Below are 16,887 nucleotides of genomic sequence, written 5' to 3'. Positions count from 1 at the left end.
GTAACCTTGTCGAGGTCGATATCCTCCCCAGGCCCCTCGGTCCAGCCGAGGTCCTCCACAAAGGTCCAGGTCCCGCGGAGGTGGGTGAAGGGGGGCAGAGGGAGCATCTCGCTGCCTGGTGGTCCATTGCCCGGGGGCCGTGGGGCAGAACCCGGGGCTGGGCAGAACCACCCGGGGCTGGGCAGAACCCGGGGTTCTCCCGTCCCGCGGCAAGCGGGGGGCAGAGCCGGTGGGGGGGGCAGCGATGGAGGCGGCTCGGGCTGACGCCGGTCCCGGAGGCGCCCTGACGGCTTCCCCCCGGGGCGCAGCGGGGGACCCCAGGGCCCACCCAGCCCGGGGTGCCCCCCTTCAAAGGCCCTGAGGGGCCTCGGCCGCCGAGCGGTCGTGACGTGGCCCGCCCTTCCCTCCCCTTCTCTTCCCGCCCGTCCTCCCCCGCGGCGGGCAGGCGCCCCGGAGCAGCGGTGAGTGGGGCGAGAGCGGGGGGACGGGACCCACGGGTCCCACCGAGGGGGCTGCGGTCGTCGGGGTCGCGCTGTGGGGCCGGGGCGCTGGGCGTGGGGACTGGGAGCGGGGGCTGGGGTAGGGGTGAGGGGACTGGGAGCAGGGGCTGGGGTAGGGGCTGGGGCAGGGGTGAGGGGACTGGGAGCAGGGGCTGGGGTAGGGGTGAGGGGACTGGGGTAGGGGCTGGGGTAGGGGCTGGGGTAGGGGTGAGGGGACTGGGGCAGGGGCTGGGGTAGGGGCTGGGGTAGGGGCGAGGGGACTGGGGCAGGGGCTGGGGTAGGGGCTGGGGTAGGGGCAAGGGGACTGGGAGCAGGGGCTGGAGTAGGGGCTGGGGTAGGGGCGAGTGGACTGGGGTAGGGACTGGGGTAGGGGTGAGGGGACTGGGAGCAGGGGCTGGGTTAGGGGCTGGGGCAGGGGCGAGAGGACTGGGAGTGGGGGCTGGGGTAGGGGCGAGGGGACTGGGAGCAGGGGCTGGGGTAGGGGCTGGAGTAGGGGCGAGAGGACTGGGAGTGGGGGCTGGGGTAGGGGTGAGGGGACTGGGGCAGGGGCTGGGGTAGGAGCGAGGGGACTGGGAGCAGCGACTAGGGCAGGGGCGCGGGGACTGGGAGCAGGGGGAACGGTGACTATCCCCCATGAGGCCAGGGATCTGGAGCAATGGGGATAGTCAATGGGACAAGGGACTGGTGCATTGTGAACAGCAACTGGAGCAGTGGGGCTGGATACTGGACCCATGGGGCCAGGGGACTGGAGCGGTTTTGCTGGAGCGATGGGGCCGGGGACTGCAGTGGTGGAAGCTAGATAGGGGACCCATGAGGGTGGGGAGCGGAGAGAGGGGCATGTGTACCGGAGCGATAAGGGTGGTTTCTAGAGCAATGGGGACAGATGGATGATGGAGGGGCCCAGGGGGATTCCCCCGCGCTTCCCTGCAGGGCTGCAGGCACTCTCCTCTGGTGGGAGCGGGGCTCTTCTCCCCAGGCTCAGCTCTCCCCTCCTACACAGCTCCAGAAATACTTACAGGCAGGCAGATTCATCGTAAATCTCAATGGTGCTGTTTATACAGCTCCTAAACAACTGGCTTCACCCCCTCATTCCTTCCCTCGTTATTTGCGTGGATCCGGAGGGCTCTGCTCGAGCATCTGCAGCCTCGCCACTGCGATGGTGTGTCTGCTGGCTTTGGCCAGCCACCGGCTGAGCCCAGGTCACCTGCACCGCCAGCACTGTCGGAGCCGGCCGCTCTGCTGGTAGCGGACCGGGGGCTGGCTGAAGCCCCTCCGCATGCGGAGGAACTACTCGTGGCACTTGCAGTTGGGTTTGGCGGCCTTTTTCACATGTGCTTTGGGCTCCTTGGTCCCAGGACTCTTTGCCGAGCTTAATTTGTCCTGACTGTAGGATGTAAAGAGCATTGGACAAGGGCAGGGTAAAGTCCTAGAAGTCTCTGAAGTTACTCATAATTTGGTTATGAGGAAGGGGGTTTCTTGGTTTATTTAGAGCTGTACTTATGCATAAAGCTGCATAGCTTTTTCTAGAGGAGCGTTACACCTGCTTCTTTTTTGGTTACTCTCACTTTTGTTTGAGCACAAATGAGTCTGGACTTTTTGCGCTGTCACAGTTTGTATCAGCCTTGAAGAACCTTCACGATAGTCCTGCTGTCTACAGGGGACTTGGGGCTTTAGCTGAGCGCAGCGTAGCATTTCAGTTTTTCTACTTGTTCTCGGTTATAGCAGAGCTAGACGTTGCCCGGTAGGGTTTCGTATTTGCTAATGTGATATTTAATCTTTCAAAGCTGTGGGATGATTTATAACAGGATTATTTGCATCTGGTTTTTTTATTGTCAGGGAAGACCAAAGATCATCCCTTATATTTTTGCAGTAAGGGCTTTATATAAGAGCAGAAGGAACACATGGTGGTTTTAATGTTTATTATACAACCCTATCAAAGGGCCTCAGGGTCCCAGCCAGTACCGCAGGTGCCTGTGGTGCCAGGTGTGGGATCTGGCCTTTGTCCTTGCAAATCACACATCCCTTTTGTTTCGTCCTATCTCAAGGTCTGTCATTACAACATCTGTTATTATTAGCCTAGGTCAGGGGAAGTACGTGCTTTTAACAGCTTGTAATACAAACTCCTGTTACCCAGGAGGACACAGCACTCTCCTGCAGGAATGGGCATTCCCTCGCTCGTTCCGGATCTGTGCCTCCAGGTAAACATGGGGTTTGAGCAGCCCCATCCCGCGTGGGGCCAGCCAGCCCCAGCAGCCCCACGCTTGGATAACGCCCAGCCCGAGACCTCCCCCACGTTCCTTTTGCCAGGAGCTAAAGCGGTCTTCTCTTTACCCAGCCTCTTCACTTTCCTAGCACGGCTGCATGGGAGCTGGTAAACGATAATGCCAGAGCTGACAGCCAAGCGCAGTGCCTGCGCCCACGCTCATTGCGTTCAGCTTCACCCCGTGGGCAGCTGCAGCTTGCTTTTTGAGGCAACAGCAGGCCCCTTTAACCTCAAACGTTGGCAGCTGCCAACATCTGTGATGATACATGCAATCCGCCGGAGGAGGAGGAGGCAGTTGCAACCCCAGCGGAGCATTTCTTTGGCCCCCCTATCCCTATGGGAGCCTCTCACCCCTCTCCAGCAGCAGGGAGGGAGGACTCGCTGCCTTGCTTGCAGAAGGCTTCCCCAGCAGCCTGGAAGAGGTTTGTAGTGCTAGGGACCTTCCCTTCCACCAACACAAGACATTTTTTGTTCGGATACGTGGCGTGCCTTGGCAGTATCATAGCCCAGCTCACATAATGAGCTACTTCTTCTGCAGTTGGAAAACAGCTGACGCACATCCAGTTCCTATAAAAGGCTGGATGAGAGGCTGCAGTGCCTTGGGTGTGGTTCTCGAATGCCGCATGCATTGCCTCGTAATGACAATCCTAAAATATTCCTTAAAAAGACCTGTTTGTAAAACTCCAGCGGGCCGCAGCATGATTCTGTTTCAGCTTTTCCATCTGGATTTTGTTAAAATGAAAGATAATACAGCATAGCAACAAAGCTAGAGGCCAAGGGAAAAACATGATAGCCTTAAGTATGCGCGTCTTCACAAGTCCAATTCCTCTCCCTATTCATGTAAGATTCTGTGAAAACTTCTGAAACTATCTGCCCCTTACCAAGAGTGTTGCTTTGCATTTAAAACCACCTGCAACAGACTGCAGATGTTCGACTGTGCCTTGTGTGAGACGAGAGGCTCTCTTCAAGAGATAAAACAGTCCGCATGATAGCAGGCAGATCTAACCCACCCTCTGCCTTCCATGGGCATCTCTTTACTCAAAGGTTCTTACCCTTTTCCCCAGCCATGTATCTGAGACACCTGGTCTGCTGGTGGAGGGGAGAAGGGAGGAGGAGGGGTTAATTTTTCAAAAGAGCAGCAGCACTTTGAGCAGGAGGTGCGGTAGGTGCCCTCCTTCCAAATACACCTTATTCTCTGTCTCCTGGGATAAGCCTTATCCCTTCTCTGTAGGCAGCTGCACTGGGTGGGAAGAAGGTCACTTCCGCACCTATTTGGATCTGCTTGGATAAAGGAAATCCTCTGTCTCTAAAGAATATAAATGCTTTTCCCGCAGCAGTTGTTCTTATATCCTTAAACCAGCCCTGTAAGCTATAAAACAAAACACGGTTCTCATTTCGCTGGAAAAAGCCAGAACCAGTTCTTGCCTACATGTCAGAGAGCCAGAGGATGCCAGAGAAAGCAGCCAAATAAGAGGTTAATTTAGCACCACAACCCTCACATCTCAAACCCTCCTCCAGAATCTCAGGGATTTTGTAGAGGGAAAGAAAACATAGTCTCCTGCTTCTTCTCCACTTATAATTAGACCTGTTGGTTAATGATCAAATAAAATACCAATTGTGAGGAAATCCTACAACAGAAATGACTCCATGTACCTGCTAACCTAGGAAGAGCACAACAAAGAGTTCATGTAAGACACGAAGGCATTCAAATAACCAGCTTTCTACAGGGTAACGGGGCTTTGCAGCCTGCAGCAGCCACTCTGTCCCAGATAATGCAGGGTTTTAGCTGCACAGAAGCAAAATCACCCTTAGGTCGGGTGGTTTTCCCCAGAACCTTATTTCCTGAATTCCTTTTAGCAAGGCAGAAACCAGGGACGTGCAGTTGGCTTCTCTGGTGGTGGGGACATCCTGGGCTGGAGATCTCCATTGCAGGGCTGACAACAATATAACCTGGCTGTTTTTTCTTCCCTTGGGTTTGGGTGTTGGGGTTTTTTTTTCCTCTTCCCCTTCTTGGGGTCGGGGGTCTGGGCTGGGGGGGCTGCTTGACCAGGTCCAGGAGAGCATGCTGGGCATGCTGCGCCTGTAGGCAGCTTCATGGTGGAAATGACTTCCCTTTCAGATGCTGCTCTGCTGTTTGCTGGATTCCACAGAGGAAAGCTGGATGCTGCCAGGAGGTAATGTCTCTCCTAAGAGGGCTTAGCCCTAAACACACCTCCTCACCCCTGTATCAGAAGCCAGTTCCTTAGCCACCGCTGACCTCAGGCTGTTTCTAAAACAAAGCACGTCTGTAAAAGAGACCATCTTGGCCTCTTCTGGTCCTGCCTGAAACTCTGATCACAGGGCAGTGAAGACCCTTTGCCAAAAAATTGTCCCACTGTCCACTTTCCCGCTGTCCTCTGCCCTCACCCTTACTCCAGAGCCTTGCAAAACCCGACAGTGAATACAGTCCCTGTTGTCTAAAGGCCAAAGCTTTCAGTCTGGCTCTGCAAACCAGCTCTGAGCGCTGATCCCATTCAAATAACGCCCCGTCACAAGGTGTGTTGGAGGCAGGCAGGTTGTTCTCGAGCTCTCTCATGCCCCCGATCAGTGCGGTGCGTGTTGCAGTCTCTGTAGTGAAGAAACTAAGGCAAAAGGTCTGTAAAAAAAGTTGGAGAAGACCCAGAGAACAGCAGCCAAAATGATCAAGAGCTTGCAAGGAGAGACTGAAAAGTCTGGAAGCCTTCAGGTTGGAGAGGAGGGGGTGGGAAAGGGGATAGGATGGAGGTTTTCAAAGTCGTGAAGGTGATGCATAAGGCAGGTGCAGAGCCCATATTCACTCCATGCCACAAGAGTCAGGGCTGCTTGAGAAAGCAATGAAATGTGTTAAACCTGAGAAGGGAAAGTACTTGCGTAGGCGTTTGGGTGTTGAACATGTGGCTCCTGCTACCCTGGGAAACTGTGAAGGTGGTTGCTAAATACAAATGGGCAATTTCATGGCCAGCAGATGCAGAAATACTAAAGGGACAAGGCAGGGCTGTACCCGCTAGCATCACAAAGCTGCAGCAGACAGGAAGGGCTGCAGAAAGTGGCCAGCCACTCTTGACCCTCCCGATAATTGCTGCGCCTATGCTGGTCTTGGATATCAGTGGTCTTTGTGTCTTTTTTTTAATCACTGTGGTAAATTGGTGCTGAACACAGATGTGGTCATGATGGTTTCCCCGAGCTGTGCTGTTAGGACCAGGATGGGCTCGGGCTGCTGTACAGCAACCCCTTGCTTCAGCCTGTGCTGAAGATGCAGAGATGCCGGTGCTGTGGGGACACGTGGAGGAGGTTGGGGGCTCCCCCTTCGCTGTGCTGAGCACCCTTCACCTTTCCCAGCCCCCGCGTGGCAGATGCCAATGGTGCTTTTCACAGTGTCCTTCACAGGCCCACCCACCATGCCGAGAGCAGCCGTCCCAAGAACACGTCACTGCAGAAGCAGCTCATCCCTCATGCTGGTTTGAAAGAGCTTGCAGGTCTTTACCATGTTAACGGGGCCACAGGCAACCATCGCAGTCTGTGAGTATGAAAAGGGACTTGTGGGGGGCTTAACATCAGCCGTGGGTGTCCTTGGAGAGCGTACGCTTGCAGCATTTCTGTGCTCTCCTTGCATCCCTGCTCCGGGCTGCGGCAGTGTCGGTAAAGGCGCGCGCTCTGGGGAGCCGTCCTGGTAGGTGCCTCCTTCCTCCCAGTGCTGCAGCATCACCATACCTGGGTACCACCATCACCTCTTATAAGCAGCTCTCCTCCACTGCTTGCCTAAGGATTGCTTCCCTGTGAGCCTCTTCTCTGCTCTTGGACCATGGGGTACCTTCGGGTACCCTTTCCTGAGCTTCTGAGCCTCGCCTCCATCATCTTTCCTCTTTTCTTAGAACGACTTTGCTTTTGGCATCTGTTCCTGTAGCTTGTTCCCTCTTCAGCAACCAGCATAACCTTTTAAACATGCAAAAAGCGGCTCCAGAATGACAGTTCTGGAGGATTTGGGGGCTGGAGATACTAGACATGACTTTCCACTTGCAAAGTTCTTTTATGCCAGCGCTGCTACGACGGGATTCTCGTGCCTGGGTTTTGTACAGCCAAGGGTTTGTTTCAGAGTCACACTTGCAGGCTGACCCCCACATTACCTTCAATTTCCCCTGGGGAAACCATAAAACATTTTCAAGACAACAGCTCTTATGTAAAGGCCTGCTACACGGCAGTTGCAGCAGAGAGCCGTTGCATTACTCAGAGGTGCCAGGAAACATGACTACATGATGAATTAGCACCTTCCAGATGCGTAAGGTCACTGGGCGCCTAGCTAAGTGGGAGCATCAGTTTTGCAGGGCTTAACCCTCTCTTGAGAGGATGGTGAGGCTGAGGCTGAATATGCCTGTAGGTTTTAACAGCTTTTAGAAAAGTGAGCTCTCAGACACCAGTTATTTAGCAGCCAGGACTACATAGTCCCAACAAAGTGCATTTCAGAGCTTGTTTTCCGAGCAATGCTCTTACTTTCAGGTACCAAGGGAGCAGAACAAGATCCAAGGATGAAGCTGCACTGATTATGGTCCCCACTAGTAACTCCTGGTGTGCAGAAAACCCCCAAAAGTCCAGTTTCCCATTATTTTCATTCCAAAGGGCAAGGAATTGTCTTAACCAGCTAAGAAGCATTTATGTACCACACCAACAGAAATGTTACCGTTTTTATCTTAACAGAAAGGAAATCAGATATGTGGCATGACATGCTTCGGGAAGTCATGTGTCAAAACTTGGTAACTTGTGCCAAAAAAAAGGATGTACAAGCAGATTAAATTGTTCTTTGGCTTTTGCTTTAAAACTAACCCATCCTGCTCTGGCATCTCTCCTGTTGCCAGACCTGTTGCTGATTTTGCAGGGGTCCTCTGCAGTGGTGGAAATCGCAGAAAGAAGAGTTGCAGCTGAAGGGTCCTCCGTAATGATGCATGCACCAGATATCAAGAACGTAAACTTCACCGAGTGGGAATACATAAGAAACACCACACTTGAAGTCATCCTGCAATACTATGCAGATTACCCATCTCCAACCATTTATGCAGCTTACCAAGGCAGAGTGGTCTTCTTTCCAAAGAATGGCTCAATTCTCCTGCAGAGGTTACGAGAAACAGACAGTGGCATCTATAAAGCAACAGTAGATCTGATGCAGGATAAAGCTTGGACAACCCTCCTTGAAGTTATCAGTAAGTCAAATGTGTTGAGAGGATCGTTTTCTCAGACCAAGATTTCCCAGTCAGTGCAGCAGAGAGGTCCACAAGGCGGTAACCAGAACAAGAGTCAGAGAATCACAGAATATCTCGAGTTGGAAGGGACCCCTAAGGATCATTGAGTCCAACTCCCTGCTCCTCGCAGGACTGCCTAACATTAAACCATATGACCAAGAGCGTCGTTCAGATGCAAATGGAACTCTGACAGGCTTGGTGCCATGACCACTTCCCTGGGGAGCCTGTTCCAGTGACCAGCCCCCCTCTCAGGGAAGAACCTTTTCCTAATGTCTGATTTGAACTTCCCCTGATGCAGCTTTATTCCATTCCCTCGTGTCTTATCGCTGGTCACCAGGGAGAGGAGATCAGCACCTCCCTTTCCGCTGCCCGCCTTGAGGAAGGTGTAGACTGCGGTGAGGTCACCCCTCAGCGATGAGGTCAGCCTTCAGCCTTCTCTTCTCCAGGCTGAACGAACCAAGTAATTTCAGCCACTCCTTGTAAGCCTTGCCCTCAAGGCCTTTCACCATCTTGGTTGCCCTCCTCTGGACACACTCTCGTAGTTTGATGTCCTTCTTGTATTGAGGTGCCCAAAACTGCACACAGTACTCGAGGTAGAGTGGGACAGTCACCTCCCTTGACCAGCTAGCTATGCTGTGCTTGATGTACCCCAGGACACAGTTGGCCCTTTTGGCTGCCAGGGCACACTGTTCACTCATATTCAACTTGCCATCAACCCAAACCCCCAGGTCTCTTTCTGTGAGGCTGCTCTCCAGCCTCTTGTCCCCCAATTTGTTCATATAATCAAGATTGCCCCATCCCATGTGGAGAATCTGGCACTTGCTTTTGTTGAATTTCATACAGTTGGTGATTGCCCAGCTCTCTAGTCTATCCAGATCTCTCTGTAAGGCCTCTCTACCCTCGAGGGAGTTCACAGCTCCTTCTAGTTTAGTATTGTCAGTAAACTTACTCCTGTACATTTGACTCCTGCATCCAGATCATTTATAAAAACATTAAAAAGCACTGGCCCCAAAATTGAGCCCTGGGGAACCAGGCCTGGTGACTGGCTGCCAGCCTGATGTCAACCCACTTACTCTTAACTCTTTGAGCCCGACCCATCAGCCAATTGCTCACCCGATGTATTATGGACTTGTCTAGCTGTGTGCTGTGATGCATCACAGAAGAATGCTGTGAGAGATAGTATCAAAAGCTTTGCTAAACTCCAAAAACCCCACATTTACTGGCTTCCCTTGGTCAACTAGATGGGTCACCTTGTCATAAAAGGAAATTCAAGTTAGCTAAGCAGGACTTTCCCCTTGTGAACCCGTGTTGTCTATGACCAATGACTAACTGCATTGTCTCTCAAGTGTTTTTCACTAACTCCCAGAATAACCTTCTCTGTAATTTTACCAGGCACCGAAGTGAGACTGACAGGCCTGTAATTACCAGAGCCTTCCTTCTTACCCTTCTTGAAAATTTGGACAACATTTGCCAGCTTCCAGTTGACTGGGACCTCTCCAGATTCCCAAGACCATTGAAAGATAATGGAGAGAGGTCCCACAATAACATCAGCCAGGTCTTTCAGTACCCTGGGATGAATCCCATCGGGTTTATGTGCATCCAGCTGGAGCAGCAAGTCTTGATCTAGAGGAGGATTTCTGGTTTCATCACTGCCTTGAAAGACACAGACTAGAGATCTGAAAAGAGTTGCTGGGAAATGTCAGAGGGTTTTTTGCAACTGAGTGTGGCTGTGGGTCGAGTTCCTGGTTGGGACATCAGGCTGCATGGTCCCTTCATCCTGGAGTGATAGAAACGGGGGGGACACCTTCTGCCTTAACTTTTATCTCATTGTTTTGTCATGAACAGCCTCTCACAGGAAGTGTATAGCATAAAATTCCATCAAGAGAAGGGATTTCTGCTCACATCTGATGAGCAAAACAAACGCCATGGTAATGATTTGAGGAACTCAGGAGCTGCAGGTTGTGGCCAGTCCCTTGGAGCTGGGGCCAGAAGCTCCTTGGTAGCAATCCCAGGGGAAGCTGCTGCCTCACCAGTTGCCTACTAACCCTTTCAGGATCAGATCCTGAGATCAGCTGGGTTTATGGATGCTTTTCACTGCAGGGTGGGTCTGCCAGGCAGATGTGGCTGATCCCGTGAGGCTCCCTGCAGGAGCTCCTCCTGTGTAGCTCCAGGCCTTGCAGACTCTCTTCCTTCACACCAGCATTGCCTTTCTCTGTCTCTCAATTTCCCTGAAAAAATAAACAGAAATGAGAGCTCACCCTGTTTTCAACTGCCCTTTCCTAGAGCTCGGCACCACTATGAGAGCATACCGCATGTAGGACATCCAGAGATGAAGGACCTCAGGAGCATGTGGTAGCTATCAGGTAGAAGTCCAGATGTAGTTAGGAGCAGCCCCAACCACTGCAGCTACCTAGGCATTAGCTGAGGGACGGAGTCAGCCCTCCTTTTGCGTATGGCAGGGGCCTCCAGCGTGCAAGGCTTGCTTTGGTCCATGTGGAGTTGGACCAGTTTAAACGGAGCAGCGGAGTCCCGTGTTGCAGCTCTTTGGCTGAACTTCATGACTTCTTTGATGCCTCCCATACTTCCCCATGCCACTGCTGTGTGGGAAAAGCCTGCCTAGGACACCCCACGGCAGTGTCCGGAAAGTCCCTGTCATCACTTCCCAGCATAATCCCAACTCTATCTCCAAGGGTTGGTAGTATCCATCCTAGGGGTGATGCAGTGGCAGGGATGGGGACATTTGCTTTCTGCTTTGAACTTGGTGGATGTTGCCCTGCTCCTGCAGTATCTTCTCTCCCTCCAAACCGACCTGGGGTGTAAATCAGAAGGGAAGGACCTGCTCACTCCCCACGGGGCTCGGTATTCTTGCATGCTGGCCAGTTTTCAGGTCCAAAGCAAGGCAGTACTCATGCTCCTGGGAGTTCTACCATGCTGCTCTCTGCTTTTCAGAGCCTGTGCCCCAGCCTGAACTCCGGTACAGTTCAAACCTGGCAGGTTCGCCCATCAAGCTGGTCTGCATGGTCCCAGAGGGAACAGTGGCTTCCATCTCCTGGAAGAAGGAGGGACATCCCCTTCCCCCTGAACAGTGCCATCTGCCCTCTGGAAACACCAACGTGCTGCAGATAAAGAAGGGAGAGAAGTCGGACTGTGGCTCCTACTCCTGCAATGTCAGCAACGTGATAAGCTGGAAGGAGACAGACCTGAACCTGACCGTGACAGGTTAGCCTTCCCCTGCCGTGGTGGATCCGATGCTTTGTCGTGTTGTCGCAGGTCCACCCCTGCAGGATGCAACTGTCTCTCATGGGCTTTCCTGAGCAAGGAAGACCCAGAACTCATCCCTCACATTTTCCAGCATTTTGCAGTTTCCTGGGATCACTGCTCTGTTTCAGGGTTGTCCCCAGCATGGGGTTTCCCTCCTGCCCTGCCTTGCAGGTCTCACGCCTCCTCTACGCCACGTGGAGAGGCTGGCCATCGTCGTGCTGATGTTCGTCACCGTCTCCGGCACCAGCTTCATCATTATGCTGCTCTGTCAGCTGAGGAAGCACAGGTTCGGTGAGTGCCAGGACTGCACCCCAGGCCCCCAGACTAAACCCTTCTCTCCCCACCGTGGAGAGGGCAGGCGGCAGAAAGCCTCAGCCAAGTTCCTTCTCCCCTGTTGTCCTAATTCACTTAGGTAGTAGGAGGAAACGTGCTCAGCTTGTGCATTTCTTCTTATGCCTCTGTAGCTTGCACAGAAAATAAAATTCCCTAGAAGCAGCTAATCCCAAATGGCTTTGTGAGAGACGGAACCAAAAAATATCACAGTACCTAGCATACCAGTCATTCGTTTCCCATTCCTTGGGCATCACTGGGAAGAAATAAAAAATGCGGGACGTGCGGGCTGCATGGCAAGAGCCTTCCTGCTTGGAGTTGGCCAAAGATCATGTCTCGTGTTTTGGTGACCAAGCACACTGGTGTTAGGGTCATGACAATGGCTCTGTACCCAAGGAGTGTACAGGTTAACGTGGGTGCTTCAGTAGCCACATATATATTGATTAACAGAAAACAAACCTAAAAACATAGCCAACAGCAAGTCCTCTCACACAGTCTTTGTAATCTGCTAGTGCATTCTACCCACCAGAATATTATCCCCAGAATAACAGAGACCATCTGGACAGGAGAGGTGAAGCCCTACAGCTGGCAGGAAAGTTCTCCCACTTGTATTTGTCTTTCAGCATTAACACTGGGGATGTGCAGGTTGTGGCATTAGGTCTTGCCTTTGGGGCTAATCTCCCCTGAGGAGCTCTCCATGCCTGGTGCTTGTGGCAAGAGTTTGTGCTATGTTGGCTTTCCACCATGAAAAGGGTCTCCAGAGGAAAGCCAGCATTTGTCAGGTCATTATAGGAGGCAAAAACTCAGGCAGAGGTGTTGTAAAGTGTCTCACTAGGTGGAACTGGTGTCTGGTTCAGTGTGGAACAAGCCCAAATCTGCCTGGTTTCTCCTGCTTCCTCCTGAAGTCCAAAGCAAGCCCTTGAAAGTTCACCAGGTTTTCTTTTCAGGGTTTCTAAACCTCAGGGATTCAATTATTTACAAAGAAAACCTGTGCTGGTTGTTTGTCTTTCCTTTGCAGGCTACACCCATCCTGTTTGTGTGGTACTGAGTACATTTTTCTTTTTTTCCCAGGAAAGGAAGCATGGAAACATAGCCTTCTGTCCACCTATGTACTGCTGTGTATCTCCTCTCTCCTCCTGTTTGCCGCCTCCATCATCTGGATGCTGGAAGAAGGTGGGATTCATTTAAACCTGACTTGTTCTTGATTGCTTCAGTGTCTCATCTTTCATCTTCCTCTAAGTCTCTACAGTAGCATCTTTGACGTAGCAGTATTCGATTAGGAGAAACTGAATTTAGACTTCACTGCTCTGTGGCATGCAGGCTCCTCTTTCTCTGCTCTTTTGAAACCAAAGGGCTACATTAGTTCCTTTGCACTCTTCAGGTACCACTACCCCTTCTCCAGGACTTCTCAAAAATTAAAAAGCGGTTCAGAAACTACTTTCACGAGACCTTAAGGGACCACGGGCAATGAACACAAAGCTTGGCTGTTCTAAAACTGCTCCATTGCCAGTTCTTCCCTGCTCCAAGCTGACACTACCTATTTGTCATGCCATGGGTGCTCATTTGCTACGTGCTGAGCTGCAAGCAGACATTAAGCCCAAAGAAACAGAACCCCCCCCGAAACATGTGGGTCTTCTCCCCATTCTCTGTGGAAAGAAGGGTGCTGCCTCTGTGTACCTTTATAATAAATACTGCCTGCTGCCAACTTCTAGGATAAAAACTGTCCTCAGCTGGAGGATATGGTCCCCTGGCCAGCAGCGCTCAGCCAGTCCCACTTCCAGACCCACCCCCCAGGCGATGGGGACCCTTCTTGGCCACAGTCTGAAGTCCTGCTCCTGCTGCACAGCCCGGTCGCACAGGGGACCGATCCTGCGCTCCCAGATGCAGCAGCTGGGTGCAGGGTCGCCACAAGCCAGCTTGCCTTGCCTTGTTCTCAGACCACTGCCTCCACCAGTTTCCATCTCACCTTCTCGTTTACTTCTGCTCCCACAGGTCCTTCCGCTGCCTTCATCTTGCTTGGGCTGTTCTTCCTCACTGCGGCAATAGGAACTGCCCAGGCAGCAGCAGCAGTGGTGTGGAGACCAGTGGCTCCCAGTCACATCAAAATGTGTAAGTTGCTCTTTATGATCTAAAACTCTGGTGGAAAAGGCCTGGTAAGAGCCCAGGAGTAAACTCCTTGGGTTTGCACTCCCAGGAGGGAGCGGAGGCTCGGCACGCTGCTGTGCTGCGCGCCCAGAGACATTGCCCACGCCTTGCTCACCCTCCCACCAAAGCCCAGCTCCTCCACATGCCAGCCTGAATTCCTTATGCATTTTCCTCTCATCCGTCAGCAATTTTTCCCTCTCCCAGGGCACTGTGTCATCCGGAACTCTACAGCCCCCACAATACTGATCGTCAACTTGTTGTTCACCATCCTCTTGCTCCACAATATCCAGCAGCTCCATGGTAAAGGGTGGCCTGGGTTTGTGCCGTTCGTGCCCTTCCTTGCCTTTCTTCTGGGGACCGGTAGGGTATCTTGGGGGGTTTGGCTTCACACAAGGCAGGGAGAGTCCTTAGGTGGTTTTGCATGGCTGGTCCTGCAAGAAACCTTGCTGTAGTTGACGCAGTTGTGGCAGCTTCGTGCCGAGCAGGAAGGTCGTAGCTCTTACATAGCAAAGCAAGGTTTGCCCCGGTGGCTCCATGATTTGAAACACAGAGATTCCCCCCGCCTTTCTGTCACATAGGAAGTCCCTGGATTAAATTTGTGCTGCCTAAATGCTCAAAGGGGGGTGTCGGCCAGAGAGCAACTGCTGACAAGTTGTCCTTTTCTCTTCCGCAGAGCGAGGCTGCTCAGAGGCCACTGATCTGACGACCAGCTGTGTTTTTGCTGGCGTAACAATCCTCATAATACTGCTGGTCCTCCTCCTATTGTGTAAGTAGCCCCGCGGTTTCCTTCCAGGAACTGTAATGAGCTGCTCAGCCACTGAGACCCCCCCAGGCTCAGCCCTCACACTCTCCCCTGGCAGCAGGTATGAGGAAAGATGCTTTCAGTTAGATAAAAGCCAGACTTTTCTTCTAAAGAGCAGGACTGTCCAAATCAGCCGAGGACCCAACTCTGGTGTCCATCCTTTTAGGAAAGCTACAGTAGGTACTGGTCCCTGCCTGCGGTCCTTGCCAGCACCTCTGCTTTGTCCATGGATGCTCAAGGAAAGCGAGTTTCTGCTCCAGAATGTCCTACCGTGGTCTTCCCTAGCGATAGCCATACCCTGATCAAAATAACCTCAGCTATGGCAAGCTTTGGGAGGAGAAAACTATCTGATAAACAGGCAGAAATAGGTCTGGGAACATCTTATGACCGCGGAGAGCAGCTGACCAGTCATCCCAGTGAAGTGGGGCTTGCAGAGTGAGGTCAGGTAGTTCATTTTCCATCCCTCCAGCTCTGGGATGGGAAGGAAGAGGTCAGGGAGATGATTTCCACGTCTGCTGGGGTTTTTCCAGCTTCTCCTTTTAAAGTTCCTGGTTTCTGCAGTCTCATCATGTGAATGCCCCCATTGCTGTGAGTAGCAACTGTATCTGGCCCTGGCCTGCACAGGCGCTGCGGTGGCCCAGTCTCGAGGGCCGGCTGGGCATCCCAGTGGGCTACCTGAAAACACTGGCTCAGCCTTCGGGATCACATGTAGCATCTCGGGGAACTGGCAAGAAGGAGAGTCAGTAGCATGTTGAGGAGAGGATGCCCTCGAGGACAGGATTGAAAGGGGATGCTCATGCTTTCCTGGAGTGCACGGACCATTTCCAAGTCTGAAATACAGGAAATACTGCAGCGAGTCCATACAGCCAAAGGGAGGCGGGTTAGAGCCGTGCGGGCTTGCAGGCAAGGTGGGTGGCGTAGGCAGAAGTCCACTCTCCATGCTGCCTTCTTGCTTCCCCTCGCCCCCTGGTGCAGGGGCTCTCCTGGTTTTGGAAACAGAGGAGCTCTGCTTGGTGAAAGGCTCCCATCTTCATTGCTCTCTGCAGCCAGCTTTTCTTCACCCATTCCATGAAATGCTGGGTGCGGCCCGAATTGCCGGGATGTTGTTGGAAACCCAGGAGTTACTTGGCCTTTCCTTTATTTCCAGATCACAGGAATAAGCAGAAGGAGAAGATGATGAAAAAACAGCATGCCACCCAGACCGCACAAGCCCTGGCCGGCTCGGTAACTCCCTGCCATTAGCTGGTCCCCTGCTTTTGCAAATCCTTATTATTTAATGACAAATATTTAGTTCATAACGAATATTTATGAATATTTAATTCATAATAACAAGGAAGCACCTGCCTGCCTTCCTGCAGAATGCTGTAGGCTTTGTCCTCACCCTGGGGCGTACGCAGCGAGCCTGCTGTAGTTCAGCTTGGTCCCATGGGACCCGTGGGGTCACTGCCACGTCCTGGGGAGCTTTCCTGGGTTTGGGGGTGCCATGGACGATGCCCCAAGCACTGCAGTTTCACCTCCACTGCAGGGACATGCTTGGCTGCATCTCGGTGTCCCGAGTGTGCCAGTTCTCAGGGCTGCTGCAGTTTGATTTGGGTAAAAACATACTCTTCTACTCCACCTAACCTGGAACAGCTGCAAATCAGACGCAGGGGAAAACCACAGGTCCTTTACGCACAACATCAAACTAAATACAAATGCCTTCTATAATATTCGCTTCACTCCCTCCCTCTTCCGCCCCACTTTGGCTTAGAGAAACCTCCCTCCCACGCCAGCACCGCCAGCGCAGACTTGCCCCACTCCCACCTTCCTCCTCTGCCTCCTTATTTCAGAGATGCCAGAAGGATTTGAGGGTCAGGGGACCCCCCCCACACTTTTACTTCTCCCGCAGCTGAGCCTTAGGCTTGATGTCGGCACGGGGTGGGGGCTGATGCTGCACCCCTGCATTTCAGGGTTGCTGGTGCATGTGCAGCTGCAGCCTTCCCCCCCACCTCTGGAGGGGGTCATGGCGGGGGGAGATTTACTGCCTCCCCCCAGGGCAGTTTCTGGGGGCGATTGAGGGATTGGGATGTTTAAGATGAGTGCAACGGCACCGGGGGGGGGGGGGCGGGGAGGGCGCAGTGTGGCTGAAGAGCTCCTGGTCCCTTTCGTGCCACCAAAGGACGTGGTCCTGGTGTTTTCAGCAGGTGATGGAAGAAACCCAAGTACAGAGGCAAGAAGGGTAATAAATGGTCGTCCCTCCGCCACCCGGGGAGCTGTGCTCACACACCGCGGGCAGCTGGGGAAGAGCCCCAAGAAGCTGGGAAGATGCCATCGGCCAAAGCAAGGCATCTGTAAGCT

At 52.8% G+C, this 16,887-nt stretch overlaps 1 protein-coding gene across 7 annotated transcripts in view; it reads left to right on the top strand.

The window, feature by feature from the left end:
* Window positions 1-403: 403 nt before the first annotated feature.
* The window catches only part of LOC126050064 (uncharacterized), a 31,257-nt gene continuing 14,773 nt past the window's right edge, over window positions 404-16,887 (top strand). Inside the window, exons 1-11 of one of the 7 annotated variants that reach the window (XM_049827444.1) lie at window positions 404-461; window positions 4,883-4,937; window positions 6,157-6,300; window positions 7,652-7,973; window positions 10,962-11,231; window positions 11,445-11,564; window positions 12,675-12,776; window positions 13,596-13,712; window positions 13,953-14,048; window positions 14,422-14,514; window positions 15,698-15,774. In XM_049827444.1, the coding sequence (XP_049683401.1) occupies window positions 7,712-7,973; window positions 10,962-11,231; window positions 11,445-11,564; window positions 12,675-12,776; window positions 13,596-13,712; window positions 13,953-14,048; window positions 14,422-14,514; window positions 15,698-15,774 (1,137 nt within the window). In that variant the 5' untranslated portion in view covers window positions 404-461; window positions 4,883-4,937; window positions 6,157-6,300; window positions 7,652-7,711. The other 6 variants (XM_049827438.1, XM_049827441.1, XM_049827443.1 and 3 more) reach the window with 6 other exon arrangements.

This window comes from Accipiter gentilis, chromosome 24, assembly GCF_929443795.1.
Source record: "Accipiter gentilis chromosome 24, bAccGen1.1, whole genome shotgun sequence".
NCBI classification, from domain to species: Eukaryota; Metazoa; Chordata; class Aves; order Accipitriformes; family Accipitridae; genus Astur; species Astur gentilis.
This window is presented reverse-complemented; position numbering and strand designations above follow the sequence as displayed.